Below are 21,799 nucleotides of genomic sequence, written 5' to 3'. Positions count from 1 at the left end.
TGAAGTTGGTATTCCAAAGCCTGTATACAAACACGCTCTTCAAAATCAAAACTACTTCATTGAATACTAAAATAGTATGTGATAATAATAATTGTGTATTAACTGCTTTACCTAATCCTATGCACAAACGGACACGTAATGTAGTCTTACCACATACTGGAACACCATTGTGTGATAAACTCACTTTACCTAATATCCTACTCACAAACGTACACGCAATGTAGTCTTACCACATACTCTGATACCATTGTGTAATAAACTCACATTACCTAATCCTACGCACACATATAATGTAGTCTTACCACATACTGGAATAACATTGTGTGATAAACTCACTTTACCAAATATCCTACGCACAAACGTACACGCCATGTAGTCTTACCACATACTCGGATACCATTGTGTAATAATCTCACTTTACCTAATCCTACGCACACGTAATGTAGTCTTACCACATGCTGGAATACCATTATGTGATAAACTCACTTTACCTATAAATCCTATACACAAACGCACACGTAATTTAGTCTTACTACATACTGAAATACCATTGTGTGATAAACCCACTTTACCTATAAATCCTATACACAAACGCACACGTAATTTAGTCTTACTACATACTGAAATACCATTGTGTGATAAATCCACTTTACCTATAAATCCTATACACAAACGCACACGTAATGTAGTCTTACCATAAACTGGAATACCATTGTGTGATAAACTCACTTTACCTAATCCTACGCATAAACGCACACGTAATGTAGTCTTACCACATACTGGAATACCATTGCATTATAAACTCACTTTACCTAATTCTATGATGCACAGACGCACATAGTGGAATACTATGTATTTAAGTTTGTTTAAATGTCCAAAAAGTCAAATAATGTGGCCAGAGTTTCTAAATACGAACATGTACTTATCTTGTTCAAAATGTATTGACCTGACCAAGATTATCTTGACCTGACCAAGATTATCTTGACCTGTCCACATTACTTGATATAATCGACATTGACAAGACTTTGAACAAAAGAAATAATTAAAAATAATGGAACAAACGAAGAGGGCTAGACGTATATTCTGTGATAAACTCACTTTACCTAATCCTATTCACAATCGGACATATAATGTAGTTTTACCACATCCTGGAATACCGTTGTGTGATAAACTCACATTACCTAAGCCCATGCATGCACAACCACATATATAGTCTTTCTTACGTGGTGAAATGTTGCAGAAGGAAAAACAAGTTTCTAATTAAATTGTGTAAAATATTTAAGCAAACATGGGAAAATGTTTAGTGTTTTTTTTATAAAACTCTGGAATATATAATCATAAATATCATATCAAATGAAGAGCACAATTTCTTGACTCATTTTATACATAGAATGATACGTTCTGTGTAGTAAGCTTTAGCATACCGCGAATTAAATGATTTATATTTTGTATAGTCTGATTGTTACCATGCAAAATGCTTTTAGAATGAAGTAGATTTAAGTGAGTTACGATAAACTATTCAAATGGATCAAAATATTTGGCGTAACTCTTTTTAGACATTTTACTCGTGTACTCCTCCATCAGTTTTCAGATTTCATTTATTTCTGAACCAACTTAAGATGCATTTAAATTCCATTACAAATAACGCTGCTCTGTAAAGATTGTGATCATTATCCGGCCATCAATTATCATGATTGCGGAAAGTGTGTCAAGCTTACGGCATCTGCACAAGAAACAATTATGGTTTCTGGCCGTATACTGACACACAGACCTACTGTCTCCTGAACAATCAATGGACAGAATGGATCGGTCGAGTAAAATACAAAATGATACAGTTATTCCAACTGTTCAGCCTGCCAAGCCAAATTTTGTCTGGTTATTCCTTCATGTAATTTTACACGAAATTAGGGTTAGGGTTAGGGTTAAGGTTAGGGTTAGTTTAGGGTTAGGATTAGGGTTAGGATTAGGGTTAGGGTTAGGATTAGGGTTATGATTAGGGTTAGGGTTAGGATTAGGGTTAGAGTTAGGATTAGATTACACGAAATAATTACATGAAGGATCGACCTTTTGTCTACTAAATTTATGTAAATTTATAATTCAGGCGTGGTTTAATCTAAGTTATAATCATACCGAGGACGTATACATGATAATAATATTGCTGACATTATCAGTATATTTAACCCGATTATTCCTAGCATTGTTGTTTTTTAAAACATTTTAATTTGATTATTCTATATATGGCGAGACGATGGAGAATGCATATGCTACGAACGTTGATTAAGACACCAAGTAGGAATTTGTGTTTACCTTTCGACGTATTTTTCTCATGAAGCATAATGTCTTTCAATGCGTACCCATTTGTGACCTCTTTTGTTAATACCCCCATAAGATGCACAGACTCCTGCTATCTCTCGGCAACTGCGATGTGTTTTTGAGTTATGACTGATATTGATAAAATGACATTTAGTGCTTTCATTTACTCGCCCGCTGCAAAGTTCATCTGGAGGTTAGCGATAATCACCTTATACTTTTGACATTATATCAAGACTCTAAAACCTACTTGGTTGATGTGGTCATCTACTCTGCCATTATAACACAGATGTATCCATCTCCTCCCAAGCACTGAATGAATCTGTCACGACTTCTTTGCAATGTGAATTTGTATGAATGATAGACGAGGTGGCACTTCCTGTTAGTTTTGCTCAAATGACTATGAAGTACATAAGAGTGGATTTAAAGGGGCATTTCGTGATCCACAGCCTCATCCCCCCACTTTTCTCAAAAAAAGTTGAGATTTTTTATATATCACTGGAAACCTCTGGCTACATAATGTTTATGTACAAAATATTTCTTGCAGATTAATTCGTTTAGCAAAGATATCGTGAAATTTGAATTTCGTTCTGGTGCACCAGAACAAAATTACAACGCATTGTCTATGGAGCAGTGTAATACACATAATCATGCATAACTCGCGAACGCAAAATCGGAATCAACTGAAATTTTCGGAATGGGTTTTTTTCGTGGATATCTAATGAAAAATGACATAAATAGAGGATGCTAGGATCACGAAATACTCCTTTAACTGATCATCACTGGTGTGTTGCTCTACGGTCACCAAACATTTAATAAGCAAAGGTGGCATTTAGACAAGCCATATATACTTCAGTAGGCTAAGCATATGATGAAATATATATTTGCAAATGATGTTATGGGGCCACTCTAGATAAAAATTATTTATGAATTTTACATTTTGCCTGTAGTCCCTAAGTAGGAACAGATTGAGAAAGAAACTAAGTAGAATATTGCATGAATAATAAAGTCATGATGTAGCTTGCGTTGCATGACGTACCTGGACAGGAAAAAAATTATGTGCATTTTCACTTTAAACTGTTTCACAAATATATAACAGTTATAACATCCAATTTAACGACATTTTCATTTTGCATGGCACTCAAAAACAACCTTACTGTTCAATTCTATTGTTTTTGTTAATTCAGTGTGTTTTATGTCCCACCGTCAAAGTTGACATTTTGTTGCAAAATATTGGATATAGGCTGTTCCAGTTGAAATCTATACACCCCATAATCTCCCACACAGGGGATGTAGATTTCAAAAGGAGTCACCCATTCAGGTAACCCCATTTGAAATGCACACTCCCTGTGTGGAAATTTAAGGTCATGTCTTCCATAGGGGAGGATGGATTTCAACTAGAATAACACGATGCACATATGAGGCATTTCCTTCCCAGAGACGTTAATGGATTTGATTTCACATAATTAACATTTGGTGATCTCGATGAAAGTCCAAATATTCGTTCAATACGTCTAGAGAGAAGGTAATCCAAAGAGGTTTTGAAAGGCACACCGAAATCGGGCATAGATTTACGTTTCTAGAAATCTTTAAATCCCTTGTTACGAACGCAGTGACAAGGATTTTAGTGACTGAAAAAAAGATTCCGTTGTTGACATCAACTCGTCATGTGACACTCATCAAGATCAATAACAGTTTGAAAAAGGCTTAGCGACCGCAAGCCGAAAGTTCACATAAGTGAACATTTCTGTTGCGAGAATTTGTCATAAATAATTTGTTTTACAAAATCATTATACGGTCGTAATTTCACAGAATTTGATCACGGTCGTAATTTCATAGAAATAAAAACAACTAGTTGTGACATCCCATAAATCATAAAACAATTCGACGATAAAATAATGTGTACCAATAAAATACAAACAAAATTTGTGCATGAAATAAACACAGCGTTACAATTTTCAAAATTCAAAATGGCGTCGCGATGTCTTCAACAGACATCAGCTTAAGTTGAAGCAAAATAAATGTTATCCTGGACGTATTCAAGGACAAGACGATGAAAAGTGCCTACTTAAATGAGAAGAGAGTAGTGTGTTGTCATCTTGAATTATCTTTTGTCATTTGCAATCATTACATGCACAAACGCCTTACATCGTCATCATAAATTCATAATACGTTGAAACAGGCATCAGGATCTGGAGCGTGTGCAGCTATACATGTAACAAGAAGGTTGGCAGCTTGTCGTTTGTAAGAAAGGGATAACATTACTTTTTGACAATTGTTATCGTTAGTATATAGTATTTTAGAAGAGTAAACTTCAGCACTAGTAGTTTTAGAAGATTGTTATCGTCAGTAGATAGTATTTTAAAAGGATTGCTATCTTCAGTAGATAATACTCTAAGAAAAGAGATATCTTTAGTAGATAGTAAATTTGGGAAATTGTTATCTGTAGTAGATCAGTAGATAATATTTTTAGAAGCGTGCTATCTTCAGTAGATAGTACTTTTTCGAAGATTGCTGTCTTTAGTACATATTTATTTTTAGACGAGTGTTATCTTCAGTAGATATTATTCTAGAAAATTGCTATCTTCAGTAGTTCAGTACGTATTTAATCCTTTAGAAGATTGCTATCTTCAGTATATTAAATTTATATACTGAAAAGAAGTTCACTACATTTTGTATCTTCAGCAGGAAAGCTGATGTATTTAGCATACAGTGAGCCAAAAAATATCACATTCATTCTTTCTGTCTTTGTTTAGAATATACAAGGGGTGAACATAACTGGTACCTTAATTTTTTGGCTTACTGTAGATATCATATAAATTGCGATTCTTATTTTAACACTTTAATAGTCGTGATGGCTTTTAAAAGTACATTATAATACAATCGCAACAGAAATATATAAATATAATATATGTAACTTCTGAACTCTGTGTCGATCTGCAAATGTCAATTGCTATGGGATTCACTGTCAGATCTATTTCATCACCATGTTTACTGCTGATGAAAATTAAATTTGATTTAGCCAATAGACATGTTTGCAAACGTAGCAGAGTGAATGTTTGAATAATTGTGGTTTTAGTGATGAGTGACTTGCGATTAAACACCACATTGATGTCATTTTCTAAATATAAAACATTGTTAAACCGCTTATTTCCGCTGGCATGATTTAATATCAGTTCCAATAAGCCACAAAAAGATGATCAACATTTTTAATCAATGTACCAGCGATCAAAATGCATAAGCATTCAATTCAAAGGCATACGCTGATTGATGCCATCGCACAGATGTTCATGTTAGTTTCTCAATGTCATAGTACGAGCAAGTGTGGTATGTGATGAGTGCATTGCACATACCAAGCATGTATATGATCTCTTTACATTCATTAGCTTCATATCCTTTTAATTGACTGTCTATACTCTAATGCTAGGCATCTTAACCTCTTAATCAACTGCATAAATGAAACAACAGCTGATTAATGTCTGCTGTCAAAATACTTAAGTGGAGATGGACTCACAACTGGAGTATCATTGCATTAAATCACCGCAATACAATACACTAATGAACAATAATGCGGGCGATGTATAACCTCAGATTTATGGGCTCATTAAAGTAATTGAATTTATTAATATCTCACCAAACTCACTCGCATTCTATAAGTGAATGATTGACAGTTAAGGTATATCCAGAAGCGCTATGTATTTCTTATTGTTCATCAACCATCTACAATGCTCAAAATGTAGCTAGATTTGGCATGAAAATTTCAGACTATTCCATGTTATTAATATGAGGTAAAATACATTCTGTATGATATATGGAGGATCATTTTTGATATCGAGATGAAGATAGCATGGATGAATGTGGTTATTTCTGACAACTACAGGTAATATCTATGATTACAACTATGCGTCATAAATACTCATATTAATGTATTATGTGAAGATATTGTTGACATACCTATACATTGATAGCATATACATTTACCATGCAGATCCCTAGGGGGATGATGATGCCAGTGACCAAAAATAAACTCTTATTAGCAAGTCACTATTTTAGGGTCGTTCACTTTGAATGCACATTATTCATTACAGCTATGATGGATTAGGTCGATCGTGCGGGTTTTCCACGGGGTTTGACCTACTGATATAATCACAATGTTTATATGACCTGGACGATTGGATTGGTTTTTTTTAACGTGAATGCAAACGACTTTCATGATCTACAGGGTGTCCAAAAGAAACCAGAACCCTCATTGCGTCACCTTTTTCTCCTATTTCTGAAAAGTTGATCAAATATATTTTGGTATGTAACGTAACCTTTATTAGTTAGCTTTAATAAACCGAAAAAGATATTTAAATCGGCTCACAACTTTTGGGTGACACCGTGACAACTCTCTAGTCCGAAGGTTCACTAGTCCGAAGGCTCCTTAGTTCGAAGATTCGCTAGTAGTCCGAACACGTAATTTACCATTCGCTAGTCCGAATCCGAATTCTGAAAAAGGTTCGGTAGTCCAAATATCGGGTTGTCTAGTCCAAATAATAAATAAGGTTCTCTAGTCCGAATATAGAATAAGGCTCGCTAACCCTAACCCTAACCCTTATTCTATATTCGGACTAAAGAACCTTCGGATTAGCGAACTTAATTTGGTTTTCGGACTAGCGACTCTTCTAACTAGAGAACCTTCGGACTAGCGACTCTTTGGACGAGAGAGAAGTCACGAACTTTTGAAGATATGCTCTTTTAAAGAAATGTACCCATTTTTCACTCTGTCCTCGGAGGATGTTTGGCTGCTTCAATGATTGAAAATGAGTACACGTAAAATGCATGAATATCACACATTCCTCAGTGATAAATTTATTTTAAAAAATAACAACTTTATTTAGGGAATGGGCTTTACCGGTGGGCTTATGGGCTATGGATTTTGTTAAATGTCATTAACTTGTGGGCAAAAATGGATGTGGGATGAGACTTCCTGCACTTGCAATTACTTCTTTTTTCTTTAAAAGGCATATCTTCAAATAGTGTGAGCCGATTGAAATAATTGTTTTGCTTTATTAAAGCTAACGATTAAAGGTTTCTTTACATACCAAAATATATTTGATCAACTTTTCAAAAATTAGAGAAAAAGAGTGCCCAATGAGTGTTCTGTTGTGTGTTGTTGTGGTGTGTTTTTTTTTGGGGGACCCTGTATATTTTCACCAGAATTTAAGTAGTCTGCGTCTACATTGAAAAAACAAACAGTATGCAATATGTACGTTTAAAGCGTACATAATTGATTGAAGTTCGTCAAAAAGTAGGGTTTTAACTTTGTTCCCCCCCCCCCCTGGATGCTGCGTCACATTTACCTTGATTTTACTTGTATCCTTTGCTAGCGTGAGACGACAGTTGTATTCTCTTGGATCCATCGTTTCCCTGCTGGTCAGTTGCAACAGATATTCCTTATTTTTATAAATCAAAATGCATTTACACTATTTAAGATAATCCTACATTTTACAACAATGTTTACTAAATTTGTTTACAAATTGTATTTAACAACATTAATGTCAACATTGTAATTTACAATAACAATATGAACTTTGCAATTATGGTACTTTTATGTACTGAAGATGCCGCGAATGCCTCTCCTGTGCCCTTCATGTAAATGCAGTATGTGGTGTACAATGTGTACCAAGCACAGGACTGACGTGTGACTTCGCACTTCCGTTACTAATTTCATTTCACTTTTCAGTTGGCAAAAATAAATTACGTGTTTTTCTGTACCCTACAATTTGGCCTTCACTATGTACGTACGTGCATTGTTCCAATAAGCAGACCTACTTACCCAAACGGGTTATCTTTAAATCACACTGAGTTGTGCCCGCAGCTTCCCCCTTTCCAGGCACTTGTTTTTCTGCCTATGGTATAAGATATCCATTATCTTCCTCGTGATCGTCGCATGCTGACACGCAGGTTCGTTCGCTTAGAATAACCCGATCACGGATCTGCCACTTACCAAATAACATTTTGATAAAAATCGGTTATTAGTTTGTGTGAATAGTAATTTCATGAATTAAGCTTAATAATTTATTTTAGATATTCATATTTATTTCACCTCATTTGCAATATCTGACCAAGTTAACGATTGATACATTTCAAATTGGAATAATAGTTTAACTTCCTTTGTGCACAGTTATGCAAGAGTTAATGAAAAGTGCAGATATCAGTTTGTGAACTCATTTATATAAGTTTGGTTTAGGCTTGCAGCTATTTTGCTGAGTGCTGTTGTTTCAGAATGTGTATTATGGCGTTATATAAAACACTCAATAATTAAACCATGCCCACATTATAGTACGATAAGAATATAATCTAAGAACATATCCAGCTTATCTTTACAGTATCATGCAATATTCAATTGTAATGATTAGTTTGATCAGCACAGAGTGCAAGTTTGTAATTTTCAAGTGACCTTAGGTATTTTGAATGTGTTTTGTAATCTATTATCTTATTATAAAGGATGCAATATATTGGGCAATTGGGGGCAACGGCAAGACTTGTGTTATTTATACAAACTTGCGCCTCAAAGATGCCCCATAATAAACAAATAACTGTGAAATTCTTCATTAAAACTACAGGCAAAGTTTTGGAACCGCAATTACCGACATGATTACCACCGTGTTTGTAAATCTTTGCTGGATTATTTCCCCGAACTGTTTAACGTGTTATTTGGACGTCAAAACGTGGATGTTTCCTTGAAAAAAACCCACACAAAACCGTGGATTTTAGTCAGGATCCAATTCCAAAAGAACCGAAGAAATATTGCCGCTTTCAAAAAGGCAAATGAACCCGTTAGTATACAAGAGTACAGAAGAAAAGCTAATTCTCGACTGTTAAGAACTTCTCCATCGGTGGTGTAGTCAGTCAGGTTGTATATACATGCTAGGCAGATGAAAAGTTCTGAATATGTATCGACACGTTTGGTGTAAGATTTCTGTCCTCAGTAGATTACATATTATTTCTTGTTTTATGTTATGAGGCTTGTGGGTTTATGCCTTGCGTAGCCCACTATATAAATGACCACTCTTTTTGAAGACTTGTTGATCTGTGGTATATAGATACTTGAAACCTGTTATCGGTATATATATTTGCAGGCTAAGCTTGCCATTTTCATTAGATAACATTTTATTAAGCTTGCTTTATTCAGTACGTAGCATTTTTTAGAAGATTGCTGTTATCAGTAGATAGTATTTTAGGTTGCTTTCTTCAGTAGATAGCACTTTATTAGCTTGTTTTGTTCATAGCATTTTAGAAGCTGCTACTATTTTCAGCAGATAGTAGTTTTAGAAGCTCGCTATCTTCAGTAGATAACATATTTAGATTGCTATCTTCAGTAGATAGCATCTTTAGAAGTTTGCCGTCTTCAGCAAGCTTGCTATCTTCAGCAGCATATTGCTATCTTCTGTAGATATAATTTTAAGAAGCCCGCTATCTGCAGTAAATAGAACGTTAGAATGCTCTCTTCAGTCGATATCTACATATTTTAGGAAATTTTGATTTGTAAACTGGTTGATTTGCCATGGACCCAAGCGTGTGTCCCTTACGGACCATCGCTATCTTCAGCAGGTACTTAAGAAGCTTGCAGTGTTTGGCATCTATCATCTATCATTTATTGTGAGATTTTTTTAAACATTTAATATTTAATATCACAATGAATATATTTGGCCTATATGTATAAAACTTCTGAACTCAGTATCGATCTGCACGTATCAATCGTTAGGGGATTCACATTGGTGGTATGATTAATTCATAATATCATCACCATGTTCACTGCTTACGAAAATAAAATGTGATTTAGGCATGCAATAGACATTTCACCCATGTTTGCAAACGTAGCAGAGTAAACGTTTGAATAATTGCGGTTTTAGTGATGAGTGACTTGCGATTAAACACCACATTGATGCCATTTTCTAAATATAAAACATTAAATCTCTGGTTTCCACAAGAAGATGATCAATATTTTTAATCAATTTACCAGCGATCAAAATGCATAAGCATTCAATTCAAAGGCATACGCCGATTGATGCTATCGCACAGATGTTCATGTTAGTTTCTCAATGTCATAGTAAGAGCAAGTGTGGTATGTGATGAGTGAGTTGCACATACCAAGCGTGTATATGATCTCTTAACATTCATTAGCTTCATATCATTTTAATTGACGGTCTATACTCTAATGCTAGGCATCTTAACCTCTTAATCAACTGCGCAAATGAAACAACAGCTGATTAATGTCTGCTGTTATAGGACATGATTAAGTAGAGATGGACTCACAATTGGAGTACTCTTGCATTAAATCACCGCAATACAATACATTAATGAACAATAATGCGGGCAATGTATATCTTCCGATTTATGGGATCATTAAAGTAATTCAATTTATTAATATCTCACCAAACTCACTACCATTCTGTTAGTGAATGATTGACAGTCAAGCTATATCCAGGAGCGCTATATATTTCTTATTGTTCATCAACCATCTACAATGCTCAAAATGTAGCTAGATTTGGCATGAAAATTTCAGGCTATTCCATGTAATTAATATGAGGTAATATACATTCTGTATGATATATGGAGGATCATTTTTGATATCGAGATGAAAATAGCATGGATGAATGTAGTTATTTCTGACAACTACAGGTAATAGCTATGATTACAACTATGCGTCATACTGTAGTATGTGAAGATATTGTTGACATACCTATACATTGATTAGCATATACATTTACCATGTAGATCCCGGGGGATGATGATGCCAATGACCAAAAATAAACTCTTATTAGCAAGTCACTATTTTAGGGTCGTTCACTTTGAATGCACATTATTCATTACAGCTCTGATAGATTAGGTCGATCGTGCGGGTTTTCCACGGGGTTTGACCTACTGATATAATCACAATGTTTATATGACCTGGACGATTGGATTGGTTTTTTTAACGTGAATGAAAACGACTTTCATGATCTACAGGGTGTCCAAAAAAACCAGAACCCTCATTGCGCCAACCTTTTCTCCTATTTCTGAAAAGTTGATCAAATATATTTTGGTATGTTATGAAACCTTTATTCGTTAGCTTTAATAAACCGAAAAAGAAATTTCAATCGGCTCACAACTTTTGGGTGACAACTCTCTAGTCCGAAGGCCCCTTAGTTCAAAGGTTCGCTAGTCCGAACACGTAATTTACCATTCGCTAGTCCGAATTCTGAAAAAGGTTCGGTAGTCCAAATACTATCGGGTTGTCTAGTACGAGGGTTCGGTAGTCCAAATAATAAATAAGGTTCTCTAGTCTTGTATCCTTTACTAGCGTGACACGACAGTTGTATTCTCTTGGATCCATCGTTTCCCTGCTGGTCAGTTGCAACAGATATTCCCTATTTTTTATAAATAAAAATGCATTTACACTATTTAAGATAATCCTACATTTTACAACAATGTTTAACAGATTTGTTTACAAATTGTATTTAACAGCATTAATGTCAACATTGTAATTTACAATAAGAATATGAACTTTGCAATTATGGTACTTTTTATGTACCGTACTGAAGATGCCGCGAATGCCTCTCCTGTGCCCTTCCTGTAAATGCAGTATGTGGTGTACCAATGTGTACCAAGCACAGGACTGACGTGTGACTTTGCACTTCCGTTACTAATTTCATTTCAGTTGGCAAAAATGAATTACCCGTTTTTCTGTACCCTACAATTGGCCTTCACTATGTACGTACGTGCATTGTTCCAATAAGCAGACCTACTTACCCAAACGGGTTATCTTCAAATCACACTGAGTTATGCCCGCAGCTTCCCCCTTTCCAGGCACTTGTTTTTCTGCCTATGGTATAAGATATCCATTATCTTCCTCGTGATCGTCGCATGCTGACACGCAGGCTCGTTCGCTTAGAATAACCCGATCACGGATCTGCCACTTACCAAATAACATTTTGATAAAAATCGGTTATTAGTTTGTGTGAATCGTAATTTCATGAATTAAGCTTAATAATTTATTTTAGATATTCATATTTATTTCGCCTCATTTGCAATATCTGACCAAGTTAACGATTTATACATTTCAAATTGGAATAACAGTTTAACTTCCTTTGTGCACAGTTATGTAAGAGTTAATGAAAAGTGCAGATATCAGTTTGTGAACTCATTTATATAAGTTTGGTTTAGGCTTGCAGCTATATTTTGCTGAGTGCTGTTGTTTCAGAATGTGTATTATGGCGTTATATAAAACACTCAATAATTAAACCATGCCCACATTATAGTACGATAAGTATATAAACTAAGAACATACCCAGCTTATCTTTACAGTATCATGCAATATTCAATTGAATATATGAATACAAAAGCCACCTAAGTCCATACTTTGGCCAAATTGAGTTAAGCATGGGAAATTGTTGCTATACATAGGCCTGTCATATGCATGAAAGAACAACTCAAATTCATTCTCTGTGTCTATTGGGCATGTGAAAAATAGCATGTATGAAAGAATCACCCAATTCCATGATTTGAGTCTTGTAACACATTGATTGAAATCCAGTATGTATAAAAGTCCACTTGTAACACATTCATTGCTAGAGAATGACTTTTGAACAAAAAATGGGTTTAATAAAGGAAAGTGTGTGGTTTATATTACATGGCAGAATGCTTATCAACATTATACATACCTGTGTGCTTTATTTTGTATTATCTTACTAGTGGTAATCTCATTCTAACATTGTTGTCTTTGTATATGATTCAAAAAACCACCTAAGTCCAAAATTTAAAATGAACCCCACGAAGTCCCTGAAATGCTAATCGTCATACCTAATACATGTTAATCCACTCATTTGCACGTAAAACTTACCATATTGACCAGGTAAATCTAACTGAAGGAATTAAAATGATACACGGGTTTTTCTCTCAAAATAACTTCGCATGGACTTAGGTGGCTTTTGTATTCATGTATTCAATTGTAATGATGTTTTTGATCAGCACAGAGTGCAAGTTTGTAATTTTCAAGTGACCTTAGGTATTTTGAATGTGTTTTGTAATCTATTATCTAGAGGCAATAAAGGATGTAATATATTGGGCAATTGGGGCAACGGCAAGATTTGTGTTATTTATACAAACTTGCGCCTCCAAGATGCCCCATAATAAACAAACAACTGTGAAATTCTTCATTAAAACTACAGGCAAAGTTTTGCAACCGCAATTACCGACATGATTACCATTATTTTCAGTTGTTAACAGTAGATAGCATTTTAGGTTGCTTTCTTCAGTAGATAGCACTTTATAAGCTTGTTTTGTTCATAGCATTTTAAAAGCTGTTACTATTTTCAGCTGTTATCAGTAGATAGCATTTTAGGTTGCTTTCTTCAGTAGATAGCACTTTTTAAGCTTGATTTGTTCATAGCATTTTAAAAGCTGTTAATATTTTCAGTTGTTATCAGTAGATAGCATTTTAGGTTGCTTTCTTCAGTAGATAGCATTTATAAGCTTATTTTGTTCATAGCATTTTAGAAGCTTTGCTATTTTCAGCAGATAATAGTTTAGAAGCTCGTTTTCTTCAGTAGATAACATATTTAGATTGCTATCTTCAGTAGATAGCATCGTTAGAAGTTTGCCTTCTTCAGCAAGCTTGCTATCTTCAGCAGCATATTGCTATCTTCTGTAGATATAGTTTTAAGAAAACCGCTATCTGCAGTAGATAGAACGTTAGAATGCTCTCTTCAGTCGATATCTACATATTTTAGGACATTTTGATTTGTAAACTGGTTGATTTGCCATGGACCCATGCGTGTGTCCCTTACGGACCATCGCTATCTTCAGCAGGTACTTTAGAAGCTTGCAGTGTTTGGCATCTATCAGTAATTGTGAGAATTTTTTGTTTTGTTTTAAAATTTAATATTAACAAAAGTATAATACAATCACAACGAATATATTTGGTTTATATGTATAAAACTTCTGAACTCAGTGTCGATCTGCACGTATCAATCGTTAGGGGATTCACAATGGTGGTATGATTAATTCATAATATCATCACCATGCTCACTGCTTACGAAAATAAAATTTGATTTAGGCAATAGACATTTCACCCATGTTTGCAAACGTTGCAGAGTGAACGTTTGAATAATTGTGGTTTTAGTGATGAGTGATTTGCGATTAAACACCACATTGATGTCATTTTCTAAATATAAGACATTAAATCGCTGGTTTCCACTGGCATGATTTAATGTCAGTTACAATAAGCCACAAAAAGATGATCAACATTTTTAATCAATGTACCAGCGATCAAAATGCATAAGCATTCAATTCAAAGGCATACGCCGATTGATGCTATCGCACAGATGTTCATGTTAAATTCTCAATGTCATAGTACGAGCAAGTGTGGTATGTGATGAGTGAATTGCACATACCAAGCATGTATATGATCTCTTTACATTCATTAGCTTCATATCATTTTAATTGACTGTCTATACTCTAATGCTAGGCATCTTAACCTCTTAATCAACTCGCGCAAATGAAACAACAGCTGATTAATGTCTGCTATTATAAGACATGATTACGAGATGGACTCACAACTGGAGTACTCCACCGCAATACAATACATTAATGAACAATAATGCGGGCGATGTATATCTTCCGATTTATGGGATCATTAAAGTAATTGAATTTATTAATATCTCACCAAACTCGCTACCATTCTGTAAGTGTATGATTGACAGTTAAGCTATATCCAGGAGCGCTATATATTTCTTATTGTTCATCAACCATCTACAATGCTAAAAATGTAGCTAGATTTGGCATGACAATTTCAGACTATTGCATGTTATTGATAAGAAGTAATATACATACATGGGGAGGGTTATTTTTGACATCGAGATGATGATAGCGTAGATGCATATTATTTTTGACAACTACAGGTTACCCGTGATTTATAAATCACAATGTATTATGTGAAGATATTGTTGACATACCTATACATTGATAGCAGTTACATGCAGACCCCGGGGGATGATGATGCCAATGACCAAAAATAAACCCATTTCCTTTTTAGCAAGTCACTATTTTCATTTACCAACCATTTGATATGTTTAAGGTCGTTCACTTTGGATGCTCATTATTCATTATAGCTAATAGATTAGGTCTCTCTTGCGGGTTTCCGACGGGTTTGACCTACTGATGTATTAAATCATAACGTTTATATGGGTGATTGGATTGGTTTTATGTGATCAACGTCAATACAATTTCATGTTTGCAATCTGTGGAGTATATATATATTGAAGAAACAGTGATAAATGCTTTTTCCTTCGTTTATCAAAAATTAAGCGGAATGTATCAAGGTGTACCAAGTATAGGACTGACATGTGACTTTGTACTTCCTTTATTAATTTCATCCATAGCCAAAATGATTTATGCATTTGTCTGCACTCTACCCTGAACCTTGTGTATTGTTCCAATAAGCAGACCTACTTACCCAAACGGGTTATCTTCAAATCACACTGAGTTGTGCCCGCAGCTTCCCCCTTTCCAGGCACTTGTTTTTCTGCCTATGGTATAAGATATCCATTATCTTCCTCGTGATCGTCGCATGCTGACACGCAGGTTCGTTCGCTTAGAATAACCCGATCCGGGGTTGCCACTTATATACAACATTTTAATAGAAATCGGATATTAGTTCGTGTGAATAGTAATTTAGCTTAATAATCTATTTTAGATAATCATATTTATTTCTATGAGTACAATGATTTCGCCTCATTTGCAATATCTGACCAAGTTAACGATTTATACATTTTAAATTGGAATAACAGTTTAACTTCCTTTGTGCATAGTTATGCAAGAGTTAATGAAAAGTGCAGATATCAGTTTGTGAACTCATTTATATAAGTTTGGTTTAGGCTTGCAGCTATTTTACTGAGTGCTGTTGTTTCAGAATGTGTATTATTAACATTCAATAATTAAATGATTCCATGCCCGAAATATAGTATGATAAGTAAATATAAACATACAACATTATCTTTACAGCTGTGTCTTTACCGTACCATATTCAATTGTAATAATTGTTTGATCATCATGAGAACAGGTTTGTAAGTGACCTTAGGTATTTGGCATACGGTGTGTTTTGTACCCTATTCTAAAGGCAATAAAGGATGTAATATTGCGCAATTTGGATAACGGCAAGACTCGTGTTATTTATACAAACTTGCGGCTCCAAGATGCCCCATAATAAACAAACAACTGAAATTCTTCATTAAAACTACAGGCAAACTTTTGGAACCGCAATTACCGACATAATTGCCACCATGTTTGTAAATCTGTGCATGGTTATTTGCTCGAACTGTTTAACGCGTCATTTGGACGACAAAACATTGAGGTTTCCTTTAAAAAAAAACACAAAATTAAAAAACAATGAAGAAAAAAGGCTGCGCTTCAAACGGAAAATGAACAAGTTAGTATATATGTACATGTGGCTTTGAAGAAAAAATTAATGAATTATCGACTGTTATGGTTAATATCTTGTGCATTAGTGTAGTCAGTTAGGTTGTATACATGTTAATTGGGCAGATGAAAAGTTCTGAATATGTATCGACACGCACGTTTTGTGTTAAGCTTTTGGCATATTTGAATTAATATCTTCATATGTTTTGTGCTTGGCGTGTTCATGTATAGTCATTTATATCCTGTTATGCTGTCTAATAATCAATGTTCATGCATTGTGTACATACATTCCATAATGTATGATATCTTCATGAATTGGATGCAAAAACAACAGCAATCAACACGCACATTCTATGTTTAATATCATACTATCTCCAGGAGACAGCATAATATTCAAACTTGACATGCTTAGAACATATATATTATAATGGTGTCTGTTGACATCCTCCTCAGAGCTAAAACACTTTTTCTGTTTGCATCTGTTGGTTGCAAATTACTTTCTCTTGAGAGAGTGATTGTAGCACTTTCAACAACTCCTCCTATACCTTTGTACAGGAGCCAACCGTTGTTAATCCGTGATGAATCCACACTTTTACTGTAGCGTATACGCGAACGCGAGCGAGACTACGCGTTACGCGAGAGCGCGTAAAATTCGTCATGCCTGGAACCTTTGTGCGTATGCAAGCTTACAAGTTGATTTCAGTATTTTTCAGGTAGCGGCTAAACTTTGCCGTTTTATTCTGTAGTTTTATTTATTGCTGATATTAAAGGAGAAATCATCGAAGTTTTTGTAAGGCTGAGTGGCAATGATTAACTGACATTCCTCGTAAAATAATCCTGAATTATACGATATTTAGCTTCTTTTCGTTGTTGAAAGGGACTAGCGGGATACCCGCGCTTCGCGCGGGTCCCCGCTAGATGGGAGCGTTCACTATAAGAGGAATAATTACTGAACAGGTAGAATCATTGAAAAGGTACATTTTATTTATCTGTTCACCCGTTATCATAATCCCGTGACCCGTCCATATACCTTTTTGTCCTTTATTTTTCCTTCTTTCCGTATTATCATGTCCACTGGTCTCTGGCTCGCTAGTCGCGTGGCTCTGCGCCGTTTACGCGCGAATTGGCGTAGTGCGCATTACGCACGCGGCGCCGACGCGCTGTCTGCCAGCTGCAGTGACGCGTAGGCGGACAACCGATTTTCATAACAAAAACCCCGTTTTTACCCATATTTTCACTGTTTTTGCAGCCAATTCTTGACCGTTTTCAACCAAATAAAGTTTAAACACGTTCCCGTATATTCATCGATCTCCCGTATGAATTTCGTGACGTTTGGATCGAAACTGACGGAGCCTTTATGTGCCCACATAGATAGATACATACATACAACATTCCCCTATTTATAGTAAGATTCAATCATGTTTCACCGTTGTTCATCACCGTTTTAACAACTCGCGTCCGGCGCGTCTGCGTGGTTTACTTCGCTCGGGCAGCCTGCCCTCGCGAAGTAAACCACGCAGACGACGCGGCCGCATCGTTGTTAAACGGTGATGAACAACGGTGAAACATGATTGAATCCCTAATTAGTCTTTCCAAATCCTAAGAGCTAATCCTCCTTTTCAGCCATTATCCAATGAGCATTTTTATTACTCTGTATGTATATATGACGTTCATTCTGCTTATAGTACTCTATATTGAAACACGATTAACAAAATATTATGGTATTTTCATTTTCACAGATGTTAGAAAAGAAGATGTTGCTAAGCAATCCTCATCATCAAACAGAGAGAGTCCAATTTTCCTAAGACATCTGGCAGGTGCTCCTTATAATAATGCAGATGACGAAGAAGATAACAGTACCGGCAACTCTCAAGATGGTCATGGGGAAGAAGAAGAAGAAGAAAGAAATTGCACTCCCCCAAGTAAGTAGTAAACAACATTAACAAATGTATCGTAAATTCTGTTTTTAGGTACAGGGTGTCCCAAAAGTCTCTTTACCATTTTGAGCAAGGATTTGCCGATGGGGAATCAAAATACATACAATGGGTCCTTTTATATTTTCAGTTTTCGTAAGTCTATTGTTCAGAAACGAAAACGCAAGGGATTTAGTGAGTTGATCTGTAACTTAAATTCATTGTTAAGTTTGAAGTACCAATCATCTTATTTCAATAGAGGTGGATGCCTGTGTCACTAAATGCTGGATAAGACAAGATTATGGAACACCGGTGTATTTAGTGGTCTAGTGCCCCTCTCGTCTTTAATGTTGTTAAATTGGTTCACATTAAGGGCTCTGGTATGAGCGTTTCGACAGTATTTTTTGTGGGACATGAGAGCACATCAGACATATCGAATTGCATTCTGAATACGAAGAATGTCCTTCTGATATCAAATAATTTGGATTTTTTTAAATTCGCGATATAATTTTATGACAAATTATTAAAATTTGATTTTTTAAATTTTTTTTTTATATATAACAGCCCTCGAAGTTAACTTTACAAATCTAATGATATGTACTTAAAGTGTATGTAGCTGGGAGGAAAAGCCGACGATCAATTGGAAATGTTGACCTTTCATATTGAAGATATACATTTTTTCCCAGAAAGACCTAATTGTTTTTGGTGTTTTTCGGACAGAAAGATTGGTCACACCTAGGAGGCTAACACTTCAGAATAACAATGACATACGAAAACGAAAACAGAAACAGGCACTTCTCGCGAGTTCCTTCGATGGGTCATACGTCCTTTCGCGATATTTTTACAAACGTCGATTCTGAATGCACGCATCAGTCGATAAATGCCTTCGCAACCTTTAAAATGGTTAAGACGCTCAGGCTGCTCAACATTGCTTTTTCCCTGTTGTCGTGTATAGTCAATTTTTAATTTGGAATAATTTGGTTAAAGGTCTTTGTGGAGAAAGCAGCTTTGTTATTGGGTTATTATTGATACGGATCATACCAATTAAAAAAAGATACGTGCAAAAAATACATAAATCACCTTTTGAAAACAACAACATTTAATACCTAATTCATCATGAAATTAGAAAAATATATCTTTGTGTATCAGTGAATTTCAAAATAAAAGAAATGGTATAGTAAGGAGAAGGACTATTGACAAAATGTAGATAATTTTTACCAGAATATGTCTCAAATCGCAAGTTTATTTAATAATTGATATATGTCAGACACCTATGACCATCTTACCCCGATCGTGTAAGACACACTTGTAGGGCAGATATGTAAACTTTGCTTACGATGATCTTTAACCCATCCTAATCCTATCACTGATGTGGATATCAGGACCACGTATAACACATAATAAATACATAATGTGCACATTTCGTACAGTCTATATTTGATATATGTGCCCATGCCTATCTGCGCCAAGTGTCTATATCAGATTCCACCAGGTCTCAGTATTGTTTATGGGAAGCAGAAAACCTCTTTTTGTATTTAGATCTGAATTAATTTGGATTAGTAAGAGCCATGAGAATAGTTCATAAGACGGTTGGGTCAGTATATGCTTGGTATGCACACTTAGTCTGTCACTTTTATTGCTTTAGCTATTAATTGAACATCAAATGCCGACCGGCTTTCTTGCTTGCAAATTTGCCAGCTAGGACAAACTGACCTTAAGGTCTGACCATTTAGATTTGACCATTTAGGACATGATATTGTGTACAGAAATTCATACGACTGCCAAAAGACGGCAAATACTATATGTGACCCGTTCCGACAAAACCAGGAACAAGTCACATTTTTGACATTTCATGATTTGAATAAAGATGTATAAGCACGGGACAATAAGCTTCAAAATGATACCAAAATTATATACATAGCATCAATACTCTTCAAGATATGGATAAATTTGTAAATGATACCTTGATATTTTTGAAAAATTGCTAGTCTGTGTAATGTGCTAATTAGTTTCCTGCCTTACACAGGATTGAATAGTGATTATCATAGTTCAACTGTCAATTATTGATTAAATAAACCTCTTTTTCAATAAGTACTTTCAAGGATTTGAAAGTCCACTCAGTTCCAAGGTCAAATACCATGAAACTAAGAATTCCAAAATTTGATTTTCTTTTGTGGGAATGCCATCTTTAAAGGCTTATAACTCAAAAATATGCCTGGCGACTTGTTCCGGGTTTTGTTGGAGCTGGTCACATACAGGGTGTCCCTGAAAGAACTGTATCGTCGGAAACTTAATTGTTGGGGTATTTTAACGCCACAACTACATAACTAAATAACTGGTGTAGTTGAGGAATAAATCAGCTATCGCATACTTTTTAAATTTTGACAATTGACCACTTCGTTCTTGAAAAACTCCCTCATTTTCAATCTTTTCCGCGAATTCTAATATCAATCGATGATAATCACTGCGCATCATTAGCGCTTCATTGATAGAAATTTGACTCCGTAGAACGGACTGAACATTAGGTAGTTTCCTAAAATTCTTTTATTTCAAAAACGGAGCGGTCAATTGTCAAAATTCACAAAAAGTACACTCATAGAAATGACTTGTTCGCCTTGTTGGCGCAAATAAAAAGGAGTAAGTTTGGACAACTCAAAAATAGTGTAAAAGTTGCCAAAACAAAATTCATTTTAGTTATCCGAACTTAAAAAATGCTGAAAAAGCTCAAAAAGTTCCGTCAACTAATCACCTTTGTTGGCATTACTTAAAAAGTTGATGTAAGTCGTTGCGTCAATTTTTTAAGTAATGCCAACTTCTGAATTCAAGTTCAGGGAACTTAGAAAATACACAAGGTTCAAAGAACCAATCAGTTGAGCTATTGTAACTCACCATGTAAGTTGATGTAACTCGTTCATATTAAGTTACTGGTACTTATTGTTTTGAGTTATTCCAATTTGGTATACTTTGTTACTGAATTCACGTAATTGGATCATTTTCTGCACAATTAGCAGTATTCAAATATTTATTTTTGTAATCAGTGCAAAATTTTGTATACTATAGCACACCTCTAGAAAATTATGCTAACCTAGGCTAGTTTCATTTTCTGAGTTGTAACAACTCAATAAAGTAAGTGC

The 21,799-nt window shown here is 35.1% G+C and overlaps 1 protein-coding gene across 1 annotated transcript in view; it reads left to right on the top strand.

Annotated features, from left to right (window-relative positions):
- Positions 1–21,799, top strand: part of LOC140153467 (sodium/potassium/calcium exchanger 4-like) — a 122,052-nt gene that overhangs the window by 21,241 nt on the left and 79,012 nt on the right. Inside the window, 1 exon segment of the mRNA XM_072176226.1 lies at positions 18,492–18,674. Coding sequence (XP_072032327.1) covers positions 18,492–18,674 — 183 coding nt within the window.

This window comes from Amphiura filiformis, chromosome 5, assembly GCF_039555335.1.
Source record: "Amphiura filiformis chromosome 5, Afil_fr2py, whole genome shotgun sequence".
Classification (NCBI taxonomy): Eukaryota; Metazoa; Echinodermata; class Ophiuroidea; order Amphilepidida; family Amphiuridae; genus Amphiura; species Amphiura filiformis.
This window is presented reverse-complemented; position numbering and strand designations above follow the sequence as displayed.